We start from the raw sequence: 20,611 nt of genomic DNA, 5'->3' as shown, positions 1-20,611 counted from the left end.
GTCCGACTTGGTGTCGCTGCTGGAGAGCATTTCTATGGACGTCCTACCACTGCGTCTTCTGGTCAACCAATGTAGGCTCCTATGAATGGATTCAAAGACCCCAACTGTGCATCTGGCAATCATCGACGTCCACTTGATCACTTCCACAAAAAAGTTCACAGAACGAGATACAAAGCTTACAAACACTGTGGCGTAGTGTGCCAACAGAAGGAGACTGCGTCCTAATTGTTTTACGTAATTAATAATCATGTTAAGTTTTAAATCATGTCCTCCCATTCTGTTTTGAACCATAATGTAACTCCAAAACTAAACTAATATTTGTAATTTGGTCCTATTATCTTTTGGAAACCATGTCTACTTAAATTGTGATTCTATGTTTTATATTTGTTGACGTTCCCTTGGCGTACAGTTATGCGGCTCACAGAGTGACTTCTTGTTTTCAGACACTCCCATGCGTGGTCCAATCACAGCGCTGGGTTTCTGTTTCCGGGATGTTTGGTGATGTGGCTCTGAAATCCTGGAGACGAAATTGATCAAATAAACCACGCAGCTCTTCCCTGCGCCGATTACACAGGTTAGTTTCATGCTTAATAACATTAACAAGCTGCATCTAAACGTTTTCATCCGCTGACAGGCACAAACACAAGTACATTTATAAATATCGTTACAGTTGTTTACGAGTCATCAGCACGAGCTCACTTAAAGCTTGCGCTCATTACTGCCGCTCATTGGGCTTTAACAATACCGTTTTATAACCATTATGAAACATAAAAGTCATACCTTTATGTGTCTCGAACATTTGTGCTGATATCAATCGGTTTCGAAATACAAGGAAGAAGAGTCGCTCAATAATCTTTGCTGTTGTGTAGACAAAATGAAAGCGACGCAGCCGCAGTCAGTTATATTTGATTCGGCGTTTTTCGGTTCTCTTCGTTTTTCTCCGCTATATGGCTCTGCCAAAGGTGGTTAATTATTACGTTACCAGGAAAGATTAGACACAATGTTGTTATTCCGTTCACGCCTCCTTTGGTTACTGTCAGTACAGTGGACACACATTGCGTAACCATTAAAGGATCCTGATTTGAGCTCATCAAGTGCTCTAACGTTAGTGATTCATTATGTATTTTGAGTTATGCGTGTGATGTGTGTGTGTTTTTTTTTTTTTTTTTACAGTCTATGGATGTGCTCAGTCTGTGTCCAATCAAAATCTATGAGAAATACAACTGAACATAAATACATAGACTAAACAAACTGTAATGTTTACTTTGTTCACTAACTTATATGGATTTGATTTATTAATGTGATGTAATGCAACAGAGAAGCGTGTTATAAATGAATAATGCCAAACTGTCATTGCTAGTTGTTGGCTCATATGGGATCTAGAGAGCTAAATGTCCCTATAAATAAATTAATCAATAATTAATTGAAAGTCTATCGGTCGTTATCTGATTCTGGCTTTGTCTTTACTTATATTGCGAAACGTGCTGAAAACAGTTTCAGTAATTCACTCAGTAAAGAGCTTGATAGAAAATACTTGAGCTGTGAACTAACATTTCATTACATATCTTTACTTGCAGATCAGCCATGTTAAGCCGGCTGACCCAAGGGGTGTCCTCGGTCCTCCAGGAGCTCTCGGGTGAGGAACGCTCCGATGGAGACTTACAGGTGAGTACACAAAATCCTGTTGTGGCATGGACCACTAAGGATAAGACAAGCATAAGTGGATGAAAAAGAGAAGTGCTAATTTAAAGTCGGCATGAAATGGAAGTTGTGATGGTCTTTTCTTTCCTATTGTGCTGTACGGCTTCTTGAACAAGCAAAAATTCAGGGCGGGACTTTATATTGTGGTTTGCTATTGCTGTGATGTCATGTGAGTGACTGGTTGTCCCGCCCTCATGCCAGTAAACACGTCATCAGAGAAGAGAAGTCGCTGCAAGAGAGAGGGGAAGTTATTTTGATTAAAGATTATGAGGGCACATGAATCAAAAAATAATAACGAAGTGCATGGATAAATCATTTATAATAAATACTGTAATATTCCGTAAAAAAAAGATTTGTCAATTTTGATATCAGGTTGACTTTAGGACAAGTTGTTATTAAAGTTGTGTTGAAACAGAATTAGAGACAGACATTTGATTTTTCGCAAGGTTAAAATGAAAAAATGAGACGGCGACGCATACATGGATGAACTGTTCACAGTAAGATCTACAACATGCAATTTGTTGAAAAAGGTCCATTTCACACCTACTTTAGTGTAATTAACCATCTAGAGAACCCGCTTTATACTTCGAATGTTGTCTTTGGAGCAGGATGGGCTGGTGCCTCAGCCCCAGCCTGATTCTGAAGCATCCGTGGAGGGCCCGGGCCCCTCAGAAGAGGTCCTGGAGAGGCTGGCCCAGACAGAGCAGCTGGTGGTTCAGCTGAAGGAGCTGATTCGAGAGAAGGACAGTCTGCTCGACAGCACTGAAAAACAGTTCAAGGTGTGGGCTTGCATAATGAGAAAGGAACAAACAAGTGGCACTAATTAGACCATGAATATTAACAGGTCTAAAGTTTTTTTTTTTTTTTTTGTCCTCATACAGGAGGAGAAAGAACAGGCAGAAGTCAAGTTTACTAAACTTAAACTGCAAGCCAAAGCTAAGATGGCCTCCCTTAACAAACAGATCTCTGAGCTGAAAGGACAAGAAGCATTGAACAGCAGTCAGGTAAAGTTGACATATTTATATTATTTAATTATGACCAACTTTAATTCTGATTAATTATTATGACCAACTTATATTATTTAATGTGACAATATATTCCAATATGATTATGATTGTGGTGCTTACTATTGTTCATCTTAATACAATCAGTGTTTGCCAAATTCATTAGTTTTTCCTGCAGCATTATAATGATAATTATTATTTTTTTCATTCAGAATTCAGAGAGCTCTTTCCAAATGGCTCCAGGAGTGGAGGAGGAACTCCAGCAGCTGAAAGAAAAGCTCAGCCAGGCGGAGTCATCCAACAAGATGCTCCAACAGCAGCTCTGGGAGGCTGAACAGCGTGTGAGAGAGGAGGGTCATGCAGAGCAGGTGTGTTTCACCCAAAACTATTCCTTTAAGCACCATTTGTCTTTAAGCTGAGGTACTTATTTTGTTAAAATCTTGAAATGTGTCATATGATGGTAAATGTTTTTGAAGGTACTGTTTTATTTCTCTAATAGTCTGATCTAAGTCTTTCACTCTTAAATACTAGATCTACTTTTTAAATATTTTTAAATGTTGTCCAGGTGCGAATCCTGCAGGCTGTGGTGAAAGAAAAAGATGTTCGATTTCAAGATCAAATCCTTAAACATGAGCAAGAACTCCTCAGTCTCACGCAGACCTCAAATGACCCAGACTTACAGCAGGTATTTCTCATGTTTTGGCACTTTCCATAAATAAGGTCCCCTTTCATATTCCATTTTCTTTGATATTTCTTTTTCTTAGTCTCTACACAGATTTTAGTGTTGACTGCATTCGTCAAGCTCAACCATACCAAAGTTATGATAAAAGGAAATAAAACTTTATCAGTAACTACAAACCAACATTAGGTCCCAAACTAGCTAGCTCCTACTGAGGTATAGCTTAAAGGTAGGGTAGGCAATTTGTTTTATAAACACTTTTTGTTATACTGGTTGAAACTCTCTTCACAACCAATCACAAATATTAAAACATGTACATGTATCTTCTGTGGAAGCCTCAGGACCAAAAAATGTTCGTCCAATCATTGCATTCGGTCCGAATGCAATGATATGATGTCCTACCTGCCTGTCAACATGTATGTATTTCCATGCCTCCGTCTTCACACCCTGCTCACACAGGCATCACATGTCATCAGCGCGTTGTAGACACAGTCATGAGGTAATTTAACACCGTCTCTTGTCTCGTGGCGCTTTGCAAACTCTGCTGTGTGCGTTCATTTGTTTTGAAGGAGGCAAATCTTTAGAGAGCGCTCTGAAGGTAGGGTGGGATCTCATGCTTTCAAAACTAGCTTGTTATTGCTAGCCTCTCCCTACCTTTAATTTAGGATACATTTACAGCCTGTTACCCTAATATGGTTTATTTTTTGGTTGATTAATTTATTGCTTAATTTTATACATTTCTAATTCTATTTTATTATTTTATAATAATAATGCTGTCACACTATTTATACTAGTTATAACCTTCATTAAGACATGTCCCATGTTTTGGTTACAGGGTTTAAAAAATAGCAAGAAACATAGAAAATTAATAGAACAATAAAGATTATATATTATATATATATATATTACTGTGGTTATTATAATATTTGCTGTGACCTTGTGAAGTTGGTGATCTAAAGGTTAAGTTCTTCCTTTAACTCACTTATTTTTTATTTTTTTAAATCGGTTTTTAGGGTCTATTTAGAGAAGTGTATGATAAAGGATTTAACGTAATCTATATTGCTTTCCAAACGTTTGTTGTTTATTTGATCAGTAGATAATCAGTGTGTATATATATATATATATATATATATATATATATATATATATATTTGCCCCCTTGGTAAATATGATCAAAGATGGCTGTAAAAAATAAATCTGCGTTGTTAATCCTTGCAAAAAAAAAAGCAAAAATCTAACCTTTTATTGAAGTAAAAGAATTGAAAGTGGAGGGAAAATAAATGTTTTTCTCCAAAACACGTTGGGAACAATTATTTGCCCCCTTTTATTAAATACTTTTTGCAACCTCCTTTTTCCAAGATAACAGCTCTGAGTCTTCTACTATAATGCCTGATGAGTTTGGAGAACACCGGACAAGAGATCAGAGACCATTCCTCCATTTTTACAGTCATCTTTGATCATATTTAACCAAGGGGGCAAATAATTCTGACCAGCACTGTATGTGTGTATGTATATATATATATATATATATATATATTAGGGCTGTCAAATGATTAATCGTGATTAATCACATCCAAAATAAAAGTTTTTTTTACACAATATATGTGGGTGCACTGTGTATAATTATTTTATATATATAAATACACACACATGCTTGTATATATTTAAGAAATATTTTCATGTATATACTGTATATAGATTTATATATAATTTATATTATATATAAATATAAATATTTTATATATAAATAATATTTTTTTCTTAAATATACATGCATGTGTGTGTATTTATATATATACAAAATAATTATACACAGTGCACCCACATATATTATGTAAAAAAAACTTTTATTTTGGATGTGATTAATCGTGATTAATCATTTGACAGCCCTAATATATATATATATATATATAGAGAGAGAGAGAGAGAGAGAGAGAGAGAGAGAGAGAGAGAGAGAGAGAGAGAGAGAGAGAGAGAGAGAGAGAGGAGCAGCAATGTAAGGACATAATTGTCTTGCTGTTTTCATATTTGTTAGCTTTTTTGTTTTGTTTTGGGATAGCCTGAGGTGTTGTAACCATATTTGTGTGTTATTATAAAGCTTAAAGTCATAGCTCATCATGTTACCATGGCAATTTTGATCTAAGCTGTCTAGTTTCACATTCTGTGAGCAGCATCCAACTCTTGGCATGTTATGTTTTGTTCACATTTTTGTACCGGAGTTAATAAAGCAAGCTCGGATTAAGACTGATCTTTTAAATATTTGTTCATGTCTGATAAATCAAACCCTGCAGCAAGTATCTATACCTCTATATCACGTTCTGTGTTGGGCTTTAATCCTGTTTATTGTTTTACAGGCTCTTCGTGCATCCCAGCAGCGCATAGAGGAGTTGGAGGAGTCCTTGCGTTCTCGTTCAGAAGTCCTAGAAATGTTGCAGCAGGAACTCAACAGTGCAGACCAGCAGAAACAGGTCAGCCTAACACATATATTTTACACTGTGCCTTGTAAATTTGACTGTCGTTACAGAAAGCGAAATATGTTACAAATCATCAGTCAAACTAGAGATATTTGCCCATAACAACATACAACTATGCTGCCCTACAAAGGCAAAGCGCAGTAACTACACATTTGGTCAAAAATGAGTTAAGACTTCTAATGGGCTTTATGACATGTGTTCTGTCTTGTGAAAAAATATCTGGGTTAAATTATGTCCCGTTTCGGAGATGCATTACCACTAATCTATCCATAACATGTTTGACTGGCTGGTATAAAAACTTTAAAAGCCTTTTTTCTCCGTTTCTTTGTTTGCGTAGTTACTGCACTTAGCCTTTGTAGGGCAGTATGTACTGCTGGTGATTTTGAACCAGTTTGATTTCACTGCGGGAAACCCCAGCTGTGTGATCAAAAATAGAATCCAAGTAACCAACAGAATTTCTTGTTGCATGCTGTGGTCTCAGCTGGTTAGGCTAAAATCTCTGATTAAAGAAGCAGTTCATTCAAAACTATTATAGGAGTATTTCCTTTCACAGTTTGTAATATTTGTTGACCCTTAAGCAAGATTACAAACATGATGAATGTTTAATTTCTACAGATTCTGACTGCTCAGTTCAGGCAGATGGAGCTGGAGTTGGCAGAAGCCCAGAGACTGAGAGAAGAGGAGAGGCAGCAGTGGACCATGCGAGCTGAGGAAGAACTCCAGGCTCTTAGAGCCAGACTAGAGGCTTCAGAGAGTGAAAGAGACCAGACCGTCAATTCTCTCAACGATGAATTACAGAAAAAGATAACAGAGATGGATGAAATGAGAACTAAACTTGAATCTGAAGAAAGAGAGAAAGAAGAAACGCTGGAGAAATTGAAAGAAAGAGAAACGGACTTTGAGGCAGAACTGGCCAAAATGAAAGTATGTCTAGAAGCCAGATTGGAGACATCAGAGAGTGAGAGAGAGCACAGCATCAGTGTACTCAATTTCAACGTTACCCATCTCAACGCTGAATTACTGAAAAGGACCACAGAGTTAGATGAAATAAGAACAAAACTTGAATCTGAGCAAAGTGAAAAGGAAGAAATGCTGGAGAAATTGAGAGAGAGAGAGACTAGCTTTGAGGCAGAGCTGGCCAACATGAAAGTATCTCTAGAAGCTAGATTAGGAACACAAGAAAGTGAAAGAGACCAGACCATTAGTGCTCTCAACACTGAATTACTGAAAAAGACAGCGGATGTGGATGAAATGAGAGCAAAGCTTGAATTTAAAGAAAGAGAGAATGACCAAATTCTGGAGAAATTTAAAGAGAGAGAGACTAGCTTTGAGGCAGAGGTGGCCAACATGAAAGTATCTCTAGAAACTAGATTAGAAACAACAGAAAGTGAAAAAGAGCAGAACATCATTGCTCTCAATGCTGAATTAATGAAAAAGACCACAGAGTTGGATGAACTGAGGGAAAAACTTTCAGCTGAAAAGAGAGAACGACTGGAGACATTGCAAGAGAGACAGACAAGCTTTGAGACAGAGCTGGCCAACTTGCAAGCCTGTCTGGAAGTCACAGAGAAACAGAAAGAGGAAATGACAAAGAAGCTGGAGGTGGAGCTTGCAAGTCGCATGGAAGAGCTTCATCGTCTTCAGGAGAAGCTTGAAGAAGTAGAAAGAGCAAGGGAAGAAGAATCTAAGAGTGAAAGAGATCACTTAGCACAGATGCAAAATGAGCTTGAGTCATTGAGAGAGACACTGGACGCCAGTAAAGAGGAACATAAAGCAGGACTTCAAACCAAGGATGCACTGGAGAAACTTTGGAGAGGAATTCGCTCTTTGACAATTACTGGGGAGGCCGAGGTGGAACTATCCATTCCTACGGACTCTGCTCAGTTCTTAGAGGTGTTACCTGCTCTAGAAGCACGGCTGAGCAACATTACAGATGAACAGCAGGAGAGTCAAGCACACATGTCTCAGATCACACTTACTCTACAATCTCTGCAAGGTAAACAGCTCAGGAGAACAAAGTTCAAAGCAGCTTTTGTGGTTTGAGTAAACTGTCCTTGGAAGCATTTTATCAACCAAACGAACAATATAGGGCACGTTGTTTGTACTGTGATCAAAAAGTAATTATGTCTTAATGCACCTGATGCTCTAGGTCAACTTGATAAAAGCAAAGCTGAAGGAGAGGAAGCAGTTGCTAGGATACAGGAACTGGAGCAACAACTTCTGACTGTTCAGGTAGGTGGATTGCAAAAATACGTTGAAGCTTTTTAAACGTTGCATTTTTTTAATGCAAACACTGTCTTTTGAATGCAATTAGTAAGAGTTAAAGCAAGCTTTACTATTACTTTTGCTCATGCTTAAGTGTTCAAATAAGTACCTGGGGTTCTTGGTATTAAATCTGTCATGTATTATTTAAGCTATGGACATGAATGATACTTCAAATCTTACAGATTGCTGTACAGTTGAGCTATTTTTCTATTACTTTTCATAGTCATCGGACTTACAATTTGCAACCAAAAACAAGCATGAAAAGTTATTAATGCAACGGAGATGCTCTACAGAATAAGATGTACTTGTGTAGGGCAATGTGTCTGCTATAGCAAATAGGGATGCTTATATTTACCGTTTAACCGTTAACGGAAAGTACAATTTTTGACCGATTTGTACTATCAGTTTAACAGTTAAAAGTTTTTTGGTTTTTTTTGCTGCACGTTTAAAAAAATACTATATAGCCTATATTTGTTAACTCACGGGGCGCTTCGACACGCACAACCACACGTGCCTACAGACATATTTCGCTGAGCAAGCAAAATGAAGTGCGCGAAAAGAAGTAGGCTAGGTCTACTGTGTGGGACCATTTCGTCAGAAAGGGCGACGAAGTTACTTGCAAAATATTAAAATACAGCAGTAGTACAAGTCCAATGCAATATCACTTGCGAAGCAAACATCCACAAGCAAATGAAAGGTGTTTCCCGAAGCTGGCCACTCTAGGGAGACGTTATCTCTGTATTCCCGGGACATCTGTGCCATCGGAGAGGGTGTTTTCTTCCGGGGGTCTACCTCAACAGGCTGCGCTCCAAACTAACCCCACATCATGTAGACATGTTACTTTTTTAAAATAAAAACTAGACAAGGTGTGGATTGAGGTAGGCCTGCTATTTTTATTTGACGAAAAAACTTAGTCTGACGGAAAAAAAATTGCCGGTTTTTCAAAGCTTCAAACAGATTCAGTGTTTTCTTTTTGTCATCTTAATTTAATTATTTTTTGTTTAAAAAATTTTTTTTAGTGTAGGCCTATTTTTTTTTTTTTTATTTATATTATGTTATTCTGTTTTTCTCTGTTGTCACTGTCAGAAATGCTGCAAGTATGTGAAAATTTGATGTGAATCCAGGTTCTGGTGTTGATCTGTTCTGTATGCTGCTGTTTGCACGTTAAAATAAACCCGTGAATTTTTTTTTTTTTTTTTTTTTTCGTGTCACAGACACTCTCAATTTTATTTTTATTTAATTCAATATTATAATCTTATCAGTCAACGGTTAATACTCGGATAACGAGCGGCGGTTGTCGGTCGGGAAAATTATTTAAATAAATTAAATGAGCATCCCTAATAGCAAACTCATTTGGATGTATCTGTGTCTGGTGCAACAGACACAAGGTGACATTAATGCCTAGACGGTTTGTCTCACAGATTATCAGGCCAGAGATAATATAATCCTCCCGACTTTCATCATCTATTCCTATTTCTGGCCCAACATAAAAGGGCATAGTTATGAAGTATTAATAAAGGTATGGTGTTCAAATAACTGCAGTTACTGTGGGAATTGAGCAGACCAGTGCACTCTCAATAAGCATGCATTAGTGTGAGCAGACTGTTTGTTGTAACAAAGGCTTGTCTTTCCTAGGTTACTGGTGAGTCATTAGGTGGTCATGTGACTGACCTGTCTGTGAAGGATTTGGATAGGGCACACCAGGGTAAGTTTAATATTTGCCCTTGTGTAGCTGAATGTACTTTAAACTGCAGTGATTCTTTTAGTAACAGCAATCCCATTTTCTTCCATAATTGTCTTGCTTTCTAGTAGAGAACATTGTGGTTTCTAAACTAAAAATGTTTGCAGTGTTTGTAATGTTTAGATATTAGTTAGGACAACCAGAAAGACAGGTTTCCTCACAAAACATAAACAGGAAGTTAAGAATTTATACTTGAACAATATGCATTTTAAACGTACATTTTTAAACATACAATGTTTAAACAAACATTTTGCATGCTCGAGTTATTTGATGATTTTCACTTGATTGTCTCATGATTTTGGTTTCAGATAACAGTGGAGATGGACATAGTTCAGAAAATGAAGTCCAGACTGATCGGATACTGTTTCTGGAGCATGCGCTTGCAGATAGAGAAAGAGAACTTTTCACTCTCAGAGAAAAACTGTCACTCACCACAGGCCAAACTCTGAATATCCCAGAGGAGGAAAGTGCAGACAGTGTAATCAGAGGAGACATCGCTGAGTTGCACGACAGCTCTACAGCTCTATCTAAGGTTCTTGAAGGCTTACAAGAGGAAGAGACAACACTTGTGGCAGTAGACACCTCTGTTCTGTCTGTCTCTGCTGGCAATGAGAGTAGCCCTGAGCTTATAGCACCTCAACCTGATTCTCCTGGAGAATCAAAGGGTACTTCCTCGGATGAGATGGTGACAAGCAGTGATTCAGAGGTGGCTCATAGTAGCTGGACTCTTCTGGAAGCAGTCAACCAAGATGGGACTCAAGAGTGGTCGCCCCAAGTTCAGGACTTTGCGACACTACGCTTATCCACCCAATCTTGGGAAGAGACCTGTGATGAGCAGGTCGCATCAACTAGCTGCATAGTTGATATTGAATCACCACATTTAGTTATCCATGAAACTGTACAGGTACGTCTTGGCCAACAGGAGGGAAGTCTGCTAAATACAGATTCAAGCACTGGTCAGGCTTTTGCACAGGTATTAGCTGAAGAGATACAGAAAAGATACAGTGAACTTCTGGGAGAGCTTCAGCAGTTTAAAGACTCCACCTTACAATCACAGGATAAAGTCTTCCAGCTGGAGGAAGCTTTGAAGTCACTTACAGTTTCCAAAAATGAGGCTGAGTCCAGGGCAAATATCTACGAGAAAGAGCTGATCGAAGCTAAGGCATTGATTGAGCAAGAAAAATTAGATGGGCAAAGTATTGCTAATCAGTTTGAGAACTTGAAGGAAGAGTTTTGCTCTAAAGATGATGAGCTGCAAGTTTTACGGGCAGGCCTTGATGAAGCCCAACAAAGACTTGTTGAACAAGAAGGTCAAGCTAGAATGCTGGCTGCTCAACTGGAGGACAGAGAGTTTGCTTCCTCCGAACTGGAACAGAAGCTCTTGGATATAGAGGGCAGGTTAGTGCAGGTCTCTCAGGAAGCTGACATGGCAAAAGCTGCTCTCATTGACAGGAAGGCTGATCTGGAAGACCTACAAAAGTGTATTTCACAGAAAGACCAGGAGATGATGGAAATCAATGATAGCATGACTGGCAAACTACTCCAGGCTGGAGAGGAAAATTTTTTAATAACCAGTGAAGTCAAAAAGCTAAAAGAGCAAATTTATGAACTTGAGAGTGTCAGGGATAACCAGCAGAAAACCCTAGAGGATAAAACAGTAGAAAGTGAGGAAATTGTTGCTTTACGAAATGAAAAAGAGGACTTGGTTACTCAAATGGCTGCCATGAAGAAAGATGGAGAACAGGTCAAAAGAAAGCTGCAGGCAGCTCTGATACAGCGGAAAGAATTGATGAAAAAAGTTGCAGACTTCGAGAAGGGGGCTGAGAACAGGGAAGAAAAGGAAAGAGATGATAATGAGGGAATAACTCTTCAGTTTAAAAATGAAATTAAGGAAAAAGAGCTAGAAGTACAGAGACTTGATGCTTTGTTGCAAGAAACCAGAGATGTCTTAAGTTTGAAAGATAAGACCTTAACAAGTCTGGAACAAAAAATCTGTAAACAAGATCAAGCATTGACTGAGTCGCATGCAGAAATACAACATTTGACAAAGCAGTATGTACAAATGAATGAACAACAAATGTCACAGGCAGTTGATGACAAAAATAGACTCCTTTCACAGATAGCGTTCATGGAATCTGACATTGAAACATTGCATAAAAAGCTTCAGGAAGCTACTGATGCTCATGAGGACACTGTTGTGAAAGCTCAAGAGAAAGATCGTCATCATCTTGAGCAGATGAAACAGCAGAAAGAAGAATGCAGTGAGCTTCTTGAACGCCTCCAAACTGAAGAGGGAGAGAAAACTGGCTTGTTGAATCGTATTATGGAGCTAGAGGGTCTGCTAGAATCAAATAATGCTGCAGATAAAGTGGTGAGTGGGAATGTGGATGGTAATGTTGAGTCTACTACACAGAATCTAGAGAAACCAGAGACAAACGATTGGGTTCAGGAGGACTGGGTGGATTTTGCTTCAGCCGAGACTGAGACACAACAACATAAACTTGCTGAGCAATCTCAGCAGCCCATGATAAAAGATAATGAGGACATTATAAATGCTCTCCAAGAGGAATTGAGAGTTGAGCAGGCTGCACGTGCGGAATTAGAGGTGTGTCTACAAGAGAGCCAATCCTCTCAATCACTTACAGATTGCAAATTCAAAGAACTTTCCCAAGAACTTGAAGACTTGAGAGAAAAGGAGAGGCAGATTGATGCTCTCACCAAGGAAATAGAGGCTCTTAGGGAGAAATGTCAGAGAGCCGAAGCGTATGCAGAGAAGTTGAAAGCGGAGGTGGATGAGGCATGGGAAGCAGCTAAAAGAAGCACATCAGATACTGAGTCCTTAATCAAAGCACTTCAGTCAGAAGTAGAAGAATTTAAACACTTTCTTAAAAACAAGAATGATGAGATTGTTGATTTAAGCCAACAGTTTAGTGAACAAAGTTCACTTCTACTTAAGATGCAGGAAACAGTACTGGCGAAAGATCAGCAGATTGCTTCATTACAAGAAGGGTTTAAAGCTGAGCAAGATAGGGTTAAAAAACTGGAAGCCGAAATGCCACAACGTGAGGAAGAAGAGAAGGATAATAGTGCCAAACTCCAACAGCTTCAACGTAAACTTCAGGCTGCTCTTGTATCACGCAAGGAGGCAATCAAAGAGAGACAGGCGTTGAAGGAGGAAAAGGCTGCTGGTGAGAAGATTAGATTAGAGCTACAACAGAAGCTGGAGTTAATAGAGGTGGAGCTGAACAAGTCAAGAGAAGAAAGGAAGAAGTTAATTGAGGAGGTGGATCGAACTTTGTTGGAAAACCAGAGTCTGAGTGCATCCTGTGAGAGCCTTAAACTTGCTATGGAGGGTGTTTTGAATGAGAAGGATGCATGCAAACGACAAGCTGAGAGTGCCAAAGAAGAATCCGAACAAGTGTGCAGGCAGCTGGAAGAAAAAGTGCAAAGCATGAAAGAAGAGTATGAATCTCTCCTCAAGTCATATGAAAATGTGAGTGATGAGGCTGAACGAGTGAGACGAGTGCTTGAAGCTGCTCGACAGGAGAGGCAGGAGTTAGCAGCCAAGTCACGAGCCCATGAGGTAGCCAGACAAGAGGCGGAGAGGTTAGCTGAGGAAGCTATGAAGGAGGTGGATGTTGTAAAAGAAAAAATGAGAAAATTTGCCAAGGTCAAACATCAAAAGATTATGGATCTAGAGGAGGATAATGAAAGGCTTAGGGAGCAGGAAGAGAAGAAATTGGTCACACATACAGAAACTGCGCTGAAACAAGAGCTTGAGAGAGTCAAACAAGAGTTTGTGACCTTGAAAACAAATTATAATATTGCTATGGATGATAAAAACTCTTTGGAGCATGAAGCTGAGGAATTAAGACAGCGTTTGGCTGAGGAAATTGATACAAAGGGCAGTGAAACCCTGGACACATGCTCCATGGAGACTTTTAAGGAAGTTAAAGTCGTCACACAGCAGAGAAGTCCTGATTTAATTGAAATCCAAGAGTACCAGAATGATAGCATTTCCCTAGAGGCTGATCTCACTAAGCCAGTGGAATCCATTAATACTTCACTTGAACAAGAAGTCACAAAATTGCAAGCAAAAATGAATGCTCAAACAGAGGAGAGGCTCAAGGAGCTAGAGACCTCTCTCCAGACGGCAGAGAGTAAGATAAGGGATCTTGAAGCTGCTCTTGAGGATCACATGGAATCCAGAAACAAGCAAGAATCCATGTTTAATGCAGAGCTGGATTCCCTCAACCAGCAGCTTCAGGAGACTTTAGAGAGAGAGAGCCTCCACAATGTAGAGAGCTCTAAGAAAGAGACCCAACTACAAGAACTCCGCACTAGCCTAGAGGCTGAAAGAGATGACTTGGAGGAGCGGTTGATGGACCAGCTGGCTCAGCTCAATGGCAGCATTGCAGGCTACCAGCAAGAGGCATCTGACAGTCGTGATCGCCTTACGGACATGCAGAGGGAATTGGAGAAACTGGAGAGAGAGCGGGCTGAGCTGGAAGCTGAGGTGGCAAGTGAGAGGGGCCGGGCAGCCAGGATGGAGGAGGACATGAGGCAGGCCCAACGAGAAAGAGCAGAGGCAGAGGCTGAGACAGGCAAACAAAGAGAGCTGGAGCAGAAGTTGAAATCTGCACAGAGGTTTAAAGAAGGTAGTCAAAGCAGAACACGTCAGCTTGAGGAACTGCTGAGGGAAAAGCAACTTGAAGTCCGTCAGCTACAGAGAGACTGCATTGAGTACCAGGAAAGAATAAGTGAACTCGGTAAAGAAGTTAAGTCAGTGCTGTTGGGTAGAGATGAGCTGAGTGCAGAACTTGAGGCAGCGCGCTTGGAAATTGCAAAGAACATGCAAGACAGAACAAGTATTGCATCTGAACTTTCAACATGTAAAGTGAAGCTAGACATGGCACTGGAAGAAGCAAAGCAGGCCCAAGCAAACAAGCTTGCTGCAGAACAAATGGTACAATGCAAAGAGGTCGAGTTGAAGGCAGATGCAGAGCGTACCCTGGATGAAGTCAGGTATCGCCTTGGAGCCGAGCTTAAACAGATGGAATTAAGACTAGAAAAATCTTACAGGGAGCGGGAGAGGGAGGAAGAGGCAACCTTGGAGGCAAGGAGTATTGCTGAGGCCACAGACAAGCATGCCCAGGAAATGCAAGCCCGTCTGGATAAAGCACTGGCTGGGTTAGCAGCCTTTTCGCGCTCCATGTCGTCCCTGCAGGATGATCGTGATCGAGTGCTGGATGAGGCCAAGCAATGGGAGAGCCGTTTTCACAGCGAACTACAGGAAAAGGAGGCTGATGTTCGGGGGGCTGAGACTCGTGCTAAAGAACTAGCTGAGCAACTCCAGAAGGAGACCACCCTAAAAGATGAGCTCCAGAGTTTATTGGAAAGGTTTGTTTTGTTTTTTGCTATTTTGAATCAGGTTCTGTTAACATCTGGTAATTATACTTTTACTGTTACTGTCAATTTTAAATAATAAATAAAATGTATGTCTGCAGAATGCAAAAGGCAGAAGATAACCTACAACTTGAGCTGTCTGAGGTGGAAAAGAAACATAATGAAAGCCTTGCAGCTCTTGAGAAAGAAAGAGTAGATCTGCAGCAGAAGCTCACTCTGGTAGAGACCAACCTGACCCAGACTCGCACCCAACTGACTACCCTGGAGACAGAGGCAGAGGGTCTAAGGCACCGCACCAAAACCCTAGAAGAAGCAGTGTCTAAGCTTCAGGGTGATGCTAATGAGGCACGTGCAGTGCTCAAGGAAAGGGAGACAGAGGAAAGGAGACTATACTTGAGGCTTGAGCAACTGGAGACAGACCTGGGATCTTCAAAGAACCTTACTGAAACTCTTCAGGCTGCATTAGATGAGAAGGAGAAGAGGGAAATGGAGCTCCTTGGTGAGAAGGAGCAAGCTGTGACACAGGTACTTGTACTGAATAATACCATAGTTTCTGAAATGAATCCATGCATATTCATTCATCTCATTATTCGTAATTTAATGCTAAATAATAATACAGGAGGCTTTCTTTTCTTTTAGGCTGTAGATGAGGCTAGAAAGGATGCAGATGGAAGGGCTGAGATGGCAGAAAAAGAGCTGGAGGAGAGGAGAGAAGAGCTACGTGGTTTAGAAGAGAGGCTCCGTAAGGCTGAGGAGGATACCTTCCAGAGCAGAGCGCAACTGGAGTCCTTCACCAAGGCTATGGGCTCCTTGCAGGATGACAGAGACAGAGTACTCAGCCAATACAAGCAGCTAGAGGAAAGACACCTCCAGGTAATGCTACTCTGAATAATTTGACTATCGCATTGAAATTGAAATTTCAATCGCATAGCCTCATTTGCATAATTTCTTTTTTTTAATTCGGACATGTTAAAATCTCATGTTCTCTCAGGTAATGATGGAGAAGGACAGCCTTATCCAGGAGGCTGCAGGTGAAAACAATGGATTAAAGGAGGAGCTTCGAGCCTTTTTGTCACAGCGGGATGACCTCAATGCAGAGAATGCCAAGCTGGCTGCCCAGCTTCATGGTTACAGAAATGACCTGAACCAGGTTCTTGCTATGAAGGACTCCCAGCACAAGCAGATTCTTGCTGCCCAAGTAGAGCGCATCAGTTTCCTGGAGAGAGAGAAAGAAGGTCTTGAGAGCCATATTCGGGCTCTTGAAAAAGACGTTGCGCAAGGGAAGGTACCTCCATTGGTGCAGGAGAACTTAATCCAGGCCAGCGAAGGAAATGTTCGAGTCGATAGGCAAGATGCTCCCGGGGCCGAGGTAGAGAAGCTCAGGGAACAGCTCAAAGCTGCTAGAAAATGCATCACCACCTTGGAGGAGACCTTGGAATTGGAGAAGGAGACCCAGGCACTCCACAGCAAAGAGTTGAAGGAGCTGCGGTGGGAAGGCGGCGTTCTGCGAACCGAAGCTGAAACAGCAGAGGAGAGGGTGGCGGAGTTGGCACGAGACCTGTTGATGATGGAGCAACAGCTTCTTGAGGAGAGGGAAGCAGCCTGTCAGCTTCGAGCTCAGAACCAGTCTTTTGGTCAAGCCATGACCTCTCTGCAGGTTTCAAGAGATCAAGCTGTCAGTGAGGCCAAAGAGCTGCGTCTCCGTTTAGATGACATAAACCGGACGGTTCACCCAGCTTCTCCCCCTAGTGGCTCCAAAGGAGAAGTGTGGAGCCTAAAAAATGCTCTAGCAGCACTGCAAAATGACAGGGAAAGAATGGTATGTAATGGATTACCTAAGAATTTAATGGAAATATAAAAATATTGCATCCTGCCGCCTTTAATAATGTTTGCAACCTATTAATTGCATCCCTCATGGTTCCTCAGTTGGAACAGCTGCAGTCGCAGCGCTCTGAATTGGATCGACTTGGATCTGGTGAACTATCCAGGCTCACTCAGGCTTTAGAGGAAGAGAGAAGAAAGGCAGAGGAACGAGTGGAAAAAATCATGGCAGAGCTGAGGGATAGAGATGCCGAGATGGACAGAGATAAGCAAGAACTGGAAATGCTCAGGTAAGATTGATAGGATTAACTTATGACATGCCCTCATCCATTCTGCTGTTTTGGTGGTAGTCTTGCAGAAAACGGCTGTACAGACAGCCTAAAATGAATTAGCCAGAAATGTTTGCATTCTTTGACCAGAATTTCTATCCCTCCAAAAGTGAAAAATACTGTTTCTCTTACAATTTCTTAATTTTTTTGTTTACATGTGTAGGTTTGAGATGACGGACTGGCAGGGCCAGGCCGAGCTCTTGAAGCAGCAGACCCTGGCCACCCTCTCAGACAGGGACCAACAGGTTCGCCAGCTTAATGCCATGCTGGAGGAAGCACGTGCATCAAAATTACAGCATGAGCACACACAAAGACAGGTAAAAAGCTATACTCTCCTTTTCAAGAATGAGATATTGGAAGCAGCCTATAAATGTTCTATTTTCAGTCAATTCATCTACCTCTTTTCTTGTAGCTAGAGACATTTATAAATTATAGTCTATTCATTGTACTGTTGTTCTGTAATACGCTTTGTATGAAATGGGACTTTTTTTTTTGCTTATTTCTCTGTGGTCTCAGACTTTTGAAGACCCACTTTATATTTAAGTATAGATCTTTGAAGTCCTTGATCTCTTTCATTATCTTTAGTTTGATGCATCCAATGTTGATTTCTTTGTCCTTTAGGGAAGCCTTGCAGTAGATGCTGCACCTGGTGGTCCTCTAGAGCACAACGAGGGATATAAAGCGGAGTTCACTGAACTCCAGAGGAGGTACTGCTGCCAAGTTTAGTCTTCTCATTAATTATACTGATCTACAGTTGCATTTTGTCAATCTCTTTAGCACCGGTGCCACAAACTGCATTATTAGCAGTTGTAGATAATACTTCATACTGTATTTGAAAGGAATTGTGAAAGCATGTGATAAGTAATGTTTATCTTTTCAAACATAGTAATTTTTTTTCTCTCTGTTTGATTTTTTTTCTATTAGTCTTATTTTTTTTAAATCAATGGGTGTTCTTCATAGTGTTTTGAATATATTAACGATTTACAGTAGGTCAAAAGTAATCCAAAAGTAGTCAGATTATATTACCTAAAATGTTTAATGTAATGGATTACGCTACTAAATAAATTTTTTCTCATGTAATTTGGAATCAATATCGTGTAACAATTTGTAAGTAATCTACCCAGTACTGTGTTTACCACACTTTGCTGCTCTCTCAAATACATGGTGACCAAATATCAACAGTAAATTACCTGAGATAGAGTCTAGAGATACTTCTAGACTATTTGAGTAGGTTATTAAACTATAAATCATTGGTTACATGGGTCTCTCATGACTCTTTCAATGACTTTCCATGTGTTAACTTTAATTTCCCCCTTACCACTGCTGTATAGTAACTCTTCAATTCTATGTGTGTGTTTCCATCAGGCTGGATGAGGAGTCAGAACAGAGACTCAGAGTAGAGGAGGAGCTCATCGCTGCACAGGATTGCCTCAAACGGTTTGACCCATATCTCAGATTAACATCAACTCTCACTGCCCCTGACTCTGGGCATTATTGCTGCAGACTGCCTTTATGTGAAATGTATTAATTACATAATTTGGAAACTAACATATGTCAATTTCCTTCATAATTTACAGCTATACACAGGGGGAGTGGCAGACAGCATCTGAAGCCATGACGTCAGAGACAGCTGTACTTATTGAGCCACCGGAGGGTGCTGTTACACGGGTAAACAAAACCTCAATGCAATTCCACACCATTTGGTATAAACATGCCATGGATATATATATATACTGTATATATTTGATATATATTTTCTTTATCTCAGACTCGTAGTGGTGGACCTGGGCTGCTGCGGATGCTGCGAGTCGCCTTCTGCTCTCGTCAGCGCACCCCTCTGCTGGTGTCACTCTACCTGCTGACTGTTCACGTACTGTTGCTGCTATGCATGGGAGGATATCTGTGAGAGAGACTCATCAGGCTTTACTGAGCGGAAGACAGTTACATATTCATTCACTTATACTAAACAAAACAAATGGACAGGATTAGCTAATTTACATTTGTCTGTGAACATTTTTCCTTGCTTTTTTTTAATACCAAAGTTGCATCTGATTCTGTTTGTTTTGTTCTCTATTTTTATCGGAGCACTCTGACAAAAATAATTTCCACCCAGTTTTAATGGGACTTGTCCTGACTAGTAACACTAGAGCACTACCTGCACTTCCTCAAGAACATTGTTTTACCCTTTTAAGGACGCCCTCATTAATGAAGGAATGTTTATGCATCATTTGTAAAATGTAGATGAAGTTGACATGGTATAGTATCAGTTTTTTTTTTCCTTTTCTGTCAAACAGGGTTTCACATTGTCTGTGAAATTGTGTAAAGGTAGACATAAAAATACTTATTTTGACCACATTCCAACTTCCTATAATTAGTTTTTTTGATATCTCTTTATTTCTGCATAAAGTCAGTGCATTCAAATGTAATGTAAGGGCAAAGCTGATACAGTTACTGTACGCGTCTACTAGAAACGTCCTAGTTTGCTGACGTTCTCTTTCATGGCAGATAAGTTTGACAGCTTGGTGCAATACTGTCATTTATGTTTTGTTTTTTCCCGGTTTATTTGTAGGTTTGGTGGTTGTTTATTTTCTTTAACACACTACACATCATGGTCTTTACACCTGGACTACTATTGCTTTTATTTACCCTTAATGGCATAAATGAAATGCCTTAATCTTGGATTGTTTTATTACCAATTTCTTTAGATGTTTTGATTCGGTTTCAGGTCAAGTCAGCTTCATCAAGCTTCAAGTCATTCATGTTCCGAGTAATCAGGTTTTCTGAGCCAGAGCCAGACTTCCTATTCTCACTATTCTACTGTCACTCAGATCTGTTTGGGCTGTATAGGGCTGGATTAGATTATGGTTAAAATGTTGTCTCTTACAGTGAGATTTTAAGCACAGCCCAATAAGTGTTTAATCTGTAAAATCTCTGTAAATGATCCTTTCTCTCCCTCCTGCTACCCTGTTGTAGGGGCTATTTTTTGGAAATAAAGTCTATTTATGTGAAGACAAACACATAGTGGTGGTGGTGCTGTTCTTGTACAGCAGATTGTACAGTAAACCTTTGATTTAGTTTAAAAAATTTGATCTTTAGAATGTTTCATTCCTTTGTGTTTGAAATAAATACACAATCATTGCGTTTTGAGTTCTTTAAAGGGTGCCGAAATGCTTCACTCGACCTGCCCGGCT

At 40.1% G+C, this 20,611-nt stretch overlaps 1 protein-coding gene across 2 annotated transcripts; it reads left to right on the top strand.

Moving 5' to 3' along the window:
- The first annotated feature begins 428 nt into the window (after positions 1 to 428).
- On the top strand, positions 429 to 20,437 carry golgb1 (golgin B1). Of its 2 annotated transcripts, none has more exons than XM_056247476.1 (20): positions 429 to 574; positions 1,578 to 1,665; positions 2,310 to 2,480; positions 2,583 to 2,705; positions 2,918 to 3,073; positions 3,271 to 3,390; positions 5,739 to 5,852; positions 6,474 to 7,854; positions 8,008 to 8,090; positions 9,759 to 9,828; positions 10,173 to 15,264; positions 15,372 to 15,795; positions 15,910 to 16,143; positions 16,262 to 17,089; positions 17,197 to 17,381; positions 17,584 to 17,737; positions 18,042 to 18,127; positions 18,786 to 18,857; positions 18,998 to 19,088; positions 19,189 to 20,437. In XM_056247476.1, exons 2-20 carry the CDS (start codon positions 1,585 to 1,587, stop codon positions 19,324 to 19,326), a joined length of 9,603 nt encoding a protein of 3,200 aa, XP_056103451.1. In that variant the 5' UTR covers positions 429 to 574; positions 1,578 to 1,584; the 3' UTR covers positions 19,327 to 20,437. The 2 variants fall into 2 exon arrangements, with proteins under 2 accessions (XP_056103451.1, XP_056103450.1); XM_056247475.1 differs by having other exon boundaries at positions 2,307 to 2,480.
- The last annotated feature ends 174 nt before the right edge of the window (positions 20,438 to 20,611 follow it).

This window comes from Rhinichthys klamathensis, unplaced genomic scaffold (assembly GCF_029890125.1).
Source record: "Rhinichthys klamathensis goyatoka isolate OS25496 unplaced genomic scaffold, OSU_Roscu_1.1 h1tg000048l_1, whole genome shotgun sequence".
Classification (NCBI taxonomy): Eukaryota; Metazoa; Chordata; class Actinopteri; order Cypriniformes; family Leuciscidae; genus Rhinichthys; species Rhinichthys klamathensis.
This window is presented reverse-complemented; position numbering and strand designations above follow the sequence as displayed.

Excerpts from the sequence above, each read along its gene's own strand:
- golgb1 (XM_056247475.1), top strand. The coding sequence starts at position 1,585 with ATGTTAAGCCGGCTGACCCAAGGGGTGTCCTCGGTCCTCCAGGAGCTC. Across the intron at positions 5,853-6,473 it reads GTGCAGACCAGCAGAAACAG|ATTCTGACTGCTCAGTTCAG; the intron begins GTCAGCCTAACA and ends TAATTTCTACAG. Across the intron at positions 17,382-17,583 it reads CAAGAACTGGAAATGCTCAG|GTTTGAGATGACGGACTGGC; the intron begins GTAAGATTGATA and ends TTACATGTGTAG.